The 6942-nt window shown below is 24.8% G+C and overlaps 3 protein-coding genes across 3 annotated transcripts in view; 1 reads left to right on the top strand and 2 right to left on the bottom strand.

Moving 5' to 3' along the window:
- Positions 1–746, bottom strand: part of Phum_PHUM458210 (alpha/beta hydrolase domain containing protein, putative) — a gene marked incomplete at both ends in the record, with an annotated part of 1780 nt that extends 1034 nt beyond the window's left edge. Inside the window, 3 exons of the mRNA XM_002429931.1 lie at positions 81–248; positions 328–500; positions 598–746. Of these exons, the coding sequence (XP_002429976.1) occupies positions 81–248; positions 328–500; positions 598–746 (490 nt within the window). The remainder of the gene's footprint in view (positions 1–80; positions 249–327; positions 501–597) is intronic.
- Positions 747–2534: 1788 nt separating this feature from the next.
- Positions 2535–3973, top strand: Phum_PHUM458200 (DNA repair protein rad51, putative; the record flags this gene model as incomplete). The annotated part of the gene is made up of 5 exons (XM_002429930.1): positions 2535–2759; positions 2848–3057; positions 3129–3337; positions 3527–3656; positions 3728–3973. 5 exons carry the CDS (start codon positions 2535–2537, stop codon positions 3971–3973), a joined length of 1020 nt encoding a protein of 339 aa, XP_002429975.1.
- A 596-nt stretch (positions 3974–4569) lies between these two features.
- Phum_PHUM458190 (fumarylacetoacetate hydrolase, putative) lies at positions 4570–6433 on the bottom strand (the record flags this gene model as incomplete). The annotated part of the gene is made up of 4 exons (XM_002429929.1): positions 4570–4720; positions 5453–5784; positions 5884–6100; positions 6270–6433. The coding sequence occupies 4 exons, from the start codon at positions 6431–6433 to the stop codon at positions 4570–4572; spliced, it is 864 nt and encodes a 287-aa protein (XP_002429974.1).
- Between the last annotated feature and the right edge of the window lie 509 nt (positions 6434–6942).

Raw genomic sequence — 6942 nt, 5'->3', positions numbered from 1 at the left:
AAAAAAACTATGTATTTCTTTGTTAGTAATTGTTTAGCTATTAAAAGTATATTTTTAAAAAGGGAATAAAAATTGCTCACCATATGAAAATATTCTTGGAGAAGTTAATTTTACTGAAGAAAGAGCACCTAAATGATTTAAAACTGCACACCTATATCCATGATATTGAGCATAATGCACAAATGTTCTAATGTAAACACTTTCTGATGTATTTGCTATTCCTGGACACACAGCAATCGTTACATTATCTGTTACAAAAAATACAATAGAAATAAAAATATTGATTTATTTTACTTAAAAGGAATCAGAGAGCAATATCACAGGTACCATCAAAACAAGGTCCTAAAGGTTCATACACATCATATGTTAATGTAGAACCATCTTCTAAAGATAAAAATGTTCTTTTTCCAACAGGCCAAGGGCAACGCAGTCTACCCAAAAGACTATGAAGAATTGTCTGTACATGACCATTAAATCCCCACAGTCGGGGTGGCGTATACCTGAAGGAAAAATTGTATCCCAGTTATATATGGAAATGAAACTATAAAAACCTATTAAAATTTCAGGTAAGTACTACTTTAAGAATTATATACTAACGGATCATTAAAAATAGGAGACAATTTGAAAATAGTTTCTAGAAAAGAAATATCTTGGCACACTATCACTGGTTTTTGTGGTTGACTATTTACATTTAAAACTCTGAATAAAAGACATAGCACAACTGCTACCACAGCTAAAACATACATATTTTAGATAATGTTAATTCTTTCTAATTTTTTTCAATTCCAAACAATGTAACGAGTTAAACTCTTTAAACATTCTAACCACTCCCTCAAAACATTGATAAAAATGTTTCTAGTGGTAATAAAAAATTTTTATTATCTAACTACTTCAACAAAAATTAGTTTTTGTCATGTTGGTAATTTTGCAAACTTATTGTTGTTCAAATATTTCAAATCTTTGAAAAGTTAAATTTTATTTTACTTAGAATAATTGAATGACAAAAAGTTTTACTCATGATTTTTCTAATAAAAAATAAATTTCCAAGGAAACGGATAAATGTTTTACAAGGTAGCGTTTATTTTGGGAGTTTTTAATTAATTTCAGGTTTATATTACTAAATTGTAGATAAAATTTTTACTTTTGCTATAAAAATTTTTCAAACACTTGAAGTGACAGATTTTTTTTTTTTTTTAAATTTTTTAAAAATCTATATTGTGCAATTAATTTACAAGAATCTTTATTAAATCTTTAACAACATAGTTAATTTTTTTTTTTTGGTAAAAAAACAAAAAAAAAGTTTTCTGATAAAACATTTTGTTAGTAATAATTATTAAATATTTACTTTTTACTTAGAAAGCAGATAATAAAAATTTAATAATGAACAAGATTAAAAAATAAAACTTTTGAGCTATAGTTAGAAGTACAAACTCAATTTTACAAAAAAAAAATTCTTTTTTTTCAAAAATGCAAGTCATTGAAAAAAATTTATACATTCTTAATTTTTTATTATCTTTCATAATAATAATAATAATAATGAAAATGTTTTTATTCAGGCAAATGTGTCTTTTATATTTATTTTCATATCAGGTTTTAGATTAAAAGAACATATATGAATTAGTAGGCAGAAAAAAAAAAAATTTTTTTTAACTTTGAATTTAATTTATAACTGTCTTTTACAGTTTGTTCTAGGATTTAACATGAGAAATAATACGCCGTAGTTACATCCGCTTGTATCAAATTTAAAAAAAATTTAGAATTGATTTGCATGGCGTCCATTACTATTCAATTGCAAATGGTAAACAGAACGAATAGAATTGCATTCTTTGCTTCTGTGTATGTGAGTATAATTTAATTTTTTATAATCAAAACTGTAAATTAAACAATAACTGTAAACAGAATTCATTGTCGAAATTTTATTTTAATTTAATGTGTATTTTTAAATTATTTGCGTAACAAATAAATCCTTTTTTTTATCGTTAATTAATTTTTAACGCATAAAAAATTTAAGCTTTTTTATGATTTCGAACGATTAATAAAAATTACAAATTTTTTGCTTCGGTTAATATTAGCTCTAAGTTTTAATTAAATGAAAAATTAAATTCTTAAAAAATTTTTGCAAAAACTTTTGTCTATTATTTTGAAAACTACGAATGGCGGAAAAAAATTGATTGGTTAAAATCAGTTGAAAATTGTATTACATAAATATTTAATGAAAATGATATTTTTATAAAAATATTATTTTGAATCTCATATTTTATTTTATTTGCAAAGAATTTATAATGCATTCGAGCTACATTAATTTTTTATGTTTTTAAATTTTAAAATAGTATATGCGTAAGTTTTTTTTTATTTTATTAAAGGAGGGAATCAAACCGTGGTTTTAGTTTTTGCCGCACTAATTCTATAACCACGAAAGAGCGCCTGAACTTGTTAAAGTTTGTTAACTGATGTGCAAAGTTGTTGTTATTTAGAACTGAAGCATAAAATAAGGTATCATTTTAACTTATTCTTTAAAAGATTAATAAATTATTATGGCAGTTTCTTCGGTTACATCACCGGCTCAGTGTGTGGAAGAAGAAAGTGAAGATTATGGCCCATCGTCAATAAAAAAATTAGAGGGCCAGGGAATCACATCTGGGGATATTAAAAAGTTAGAAGAAGCTGGATATTACACGGTTGAAGCAGTAGCTTTTGCTCCCAAAAAAAGCCTGGCACAAATAAAGGGGATTAGTGAAGCTAAAGTGGAAAAAATAATTGTAAAATTAAAATAGTATAAAGTTTTTTTTTTTTTTTGTTTTTAAACATGGCTTTATTAATATATATATATATATATGTTTTCTTTAGTCTGAAGCTTACAAATTAGTTCCTATGGGATTTACAACGGCTACAGAATTTCATCAAAAAAGAGCAGAACTTATTTTGTTAACAACAGGGTCTAAGGAATTAGATAAATTATTGGGAGGTGGAATAGAAACAGGTTCAATAACAGAAATTTTTGGAGAGTTTAGAACTGGTAAAACTCAACTTTGTCATACATTGGCCGTCACTTGTCAGGTTAGATATTAGTATTTAAAAGTTTTCAAATCATAAAGAAACAATGACAAATAAAAAAAATTAAATTTCAGCTACCCATAGATCAAAATGGAGGAGAGGGTAAATGTTTATACATTGATACCGAAGGAACATTTAGGCCTGAAAGGCTTATAGCAGTGGCTGAAAGATTTAAATTGTCCCTCAGTGATGTGTTAGATAATGTTGCAGTCGCTAGAGCTTATAATACTGATCATCAAACTCAACTTTTGTTAATGGCTTCAGCTATGATGTCTGAATCAAGGTAAAAGAAAAAGTTCTTTAATTAAATAATATAAATTATTTTTAATTATTATTATTATGTTTCAGAAAGTTAAATTGCAAATATTATTATAGTATTCGTAAAAAAATATTTACGTGAATTTTTTTTAAAAAGAATTATTCAATTTTTTTTTTTTTTTTTTGCTTTATTTTAATTACTTAAAACTTTTAGGTATGCCCTTCTTATAATTGACAGTGCGACTGCTTTGTACAGAACTGATTATTCTGGAAGAGGAGAATTATCTGCTCGTCAAATGCATCTTGCAAGGTTTTTGAGAATGTGTCTAAGATTGGCTGATGAGGTAAAAAATTAATTAATTCAAGTTTGCTTTTTTTTTTAATGTACACATTGTATTAATATAATTTTGTTCAGTTTGGAGTAGCTGTGATACTTACAAATCAAGTGGTAGCTCAAGTTGATTGTGCAACAATGTTTGCTGCTGATCCTAAAAAACCTGTAGGAGGAAACATCATGGCTCATTCATCTACAACAAGATTGTATTTAAGGAAAGGAAGAGGTGAAACAAGAATATGTAAAATTTATGACAGTCCTTGCTTGCCTGAGTCAGAGGCCATGTTTGCTATAAATAGCGATGGAATTGGTGATGCTAAAGAATAATTTGTAAATATCATATTATTTTTTCTTTTTTCGATTTAATATCCATATTGTTTAAATAAGTTAATGCAGTGTTTTTACATAGTGACACATTTTACTTAGTAAAATAAAAATTTTTTATAATTCAATAGAATTAATATTATAAATGAAATGAAATTGAATTATATAATAATTTATTTATTTAAAAATCAACAATATTATAAATATATTACATATGTAGAAGAAAAAAAAAAAGTTTAAATTAGAAACATTTTTTTCTCTGTGTGTAATTATTAAGTACTGGAGCTTAATTTATTATTTAATAATTATTTATTAAAAAACAGGAAAAATTATTATTTTATAGATCTTGCAAAACGCAGTTGATTGCTTCATGACTACCTAAGTAATAATGAAAAACTAATTGAAGACAGATAAATAAATATTTTATAACAACAACAACAATAGAGGACTATATTCATGTAATGAATTATTTAAGACTCATTCAAAACAGATTCCAAAGGTAAGTAAATTTAATATTTATTTTACTAATATTAATCAAAACTCGAATTAATTTCAAAATCGTTTCGGTAATTAAACCTTTGAGCAAGATAGAATTTTTATTACAAAATTTTATTTTTAATCAAACCTATTTCATCGATTTCACTTGTTATAATATCACCTGGAATAAGAAACTCTGGAGGATTTCTTGCAAATCCTACTCCCGACGGTGTTCCAGTTAAAATTATATCTCCCGGTAATAGCGTGACACACCTAAAAACCAAAAAAATTTATTTTAATATTTGCATTTTAATACGATTTTAAAATCTGTTTTTATTACTCTAATAAATGTCGTGAAAAAATAATTTATTACTTTACGCATTTTGATTTAGTAATAAAAAAAATAGAAAATCGCGAGAGGCAACTAATTTTTATTCTGCTTACAAAACTTTATTGAAAAGGAAATAAGTTAAAACTTTTTCTTTTTTTTTTTTTGTTGAAAAATTCATTTTGTTTCCAAGCTTAATATGAAACTTATGTACAGTTTATGTTATTAATTTATGATTTTAAATTATTGATAATAAATTATATGTATAAAATTTACAGGTATAGGCTAGGCTCAGGGCGTTGCTATTAAAAAGGTTATTTTTAAGAGACATAGGTTCCTGATAAAAAAATTCTTGTATTTCTTCTTTTGTTGTTGTTTAAGGACTCAGGTACAAAATAGGTGCATTATTTTGTTATTGTAAATATGCTTGATTGAATCTAATTAGTATTTCAATATATAGAAACTCAATTATAAACCTCAAATCTGCATATTTAAAAAGAATGGCAAAATATCTTTGATTTGTTAATATTATTTTTAAATAAAACCTTTTGATTATTTATTTCTTAGTATTAATTTGAGGTTCATCATAATCTATAGGTATTGAACCTTTTGATAATATATATATATATATTTAATATACTCTTATTTTTATTATTATTATTTACCCAAATACATACCTTGAAAGTCTTGATATTAAATAACTTATTGGATGAATTAAATTCTTTGTGTTTGAATCTTGTTTTATTTCATCATTTACTTTTGTTCTAAGACCTAAATTATATACATCTTTTATATATTCTTTTTTTACAACAGCTGGACCTAATGGGCAAAATGTATCCATTGCCTTTCCAAGTAAAAACTGTCCTCCATTAAACATTTTTTGCCAATCTCTGGCTGATATATCTTGAGCTATAGTATAGCCAAATATGTAATCAGACGATGTAGTTTCAGGTATATTATATGCTTTTCTCCCAATGACAACAGCTAGTTCTACCTCCCAATCAACTTTCTATTAATAAATTTGATTATGGTTAGTGATAAATATTTTCCTTAAAAATGAAATGACGGTACACTCTTATAAATGTTTAGAAGGCATTTGTTAACTTACTGAAGAGGCAGGAGGATATTTAATATTATCATTAGGTCCAATAATACAGCTACTAAATTTAGAAAAAAATATAGGTTCTTGAGGAAATGGCAATCCATATTCATTACAATGATCTTTATAATTGAGGGCAACACAAATGATTTTATCTGGATTTGTTATTGGAGGCAGTAATTTAACATCTTCTTGTAAAATTGATTCAGATGAACTTTTTAGAGTTCTGATGAGAAAAAATATATATATATATTCTGATTCAAAGTGTAATTTTTTGTTTTTAAATTTAAATAATTATTTACTTTTGTAAGTATCATATCCCTGTACTTGAATACTTTGCAAAATGAGTTTAAAAAATTGTTTTGAAAAACAAAAAAAGTGTATTCAAAGCTTACTTTTTAACATCAGTTAAAAGATCATTTCCTCCCCTAATTAATTCTAATAATGAATTTGGTAGGTTTGAATTATTTGCATTTAAATCCACTATTTTTCCATTTGGCTCTAATTGAATCCCAAGTCTTGGTAATTTAGTTTTGTAACAAAATTGTACAAATCTCATTTCGATGTGAATTTTAATAAATAATTAATAAAAAAAATAAATAAATAAAATTTTTATAACGTAATATTCATAATTTAGGCAATAATTTCATTGATAGATATTTATATGTCTTTTCACCGACATGTATCCAAACATACTTGAAACGTGTTACGTAATTATAATTTAAATAAAATGGCAAACATTATAAATAATAAAAAATTAATTTCTACAATTATTTTCGATTTGGATAATACTATAATTCAAACGAGAAAAGCAGATAAAATTGCTTGTCGTAAGGTAATGTGATTCATTGTTGTTAAATCGTATTAATCAAACTTATTAATAATTAAACATAAATTTAACGTCATTCTTTTTTTTTTTTTTTTTAAATCTTTACAATATTGGAATTTTTTAAAAATAATTTTTCAATTAACTGTCGTAGTTTTAAGAGTAAACTCAATTCAATCAATACTGACCTCTGTTGATGGGAGCCCAAACTCACAAAATTATTATTTATTCTAAAATTAAAT

This window comes from Pediculus humanus, genomic scaffold, assembly GCF_000006295.1.
Source record: "Pediculus humanus corporis 1103172108237 genomic scaffold, whole genome shotgun sequence".
In the NCBI taxonomy this organism is placed as follows: domain Eukaryota; kingdom Metazoa; phylum Arthropoda; class Insecta; order Psocodea; family Pediculidae; genus Pediculus; species Pediculus humanus.
The sequence above is the reverse complement of the archived record's forward strand: the minus strand, read 5'-3'. Positions and strand labels throughout refer to the sequence as shown.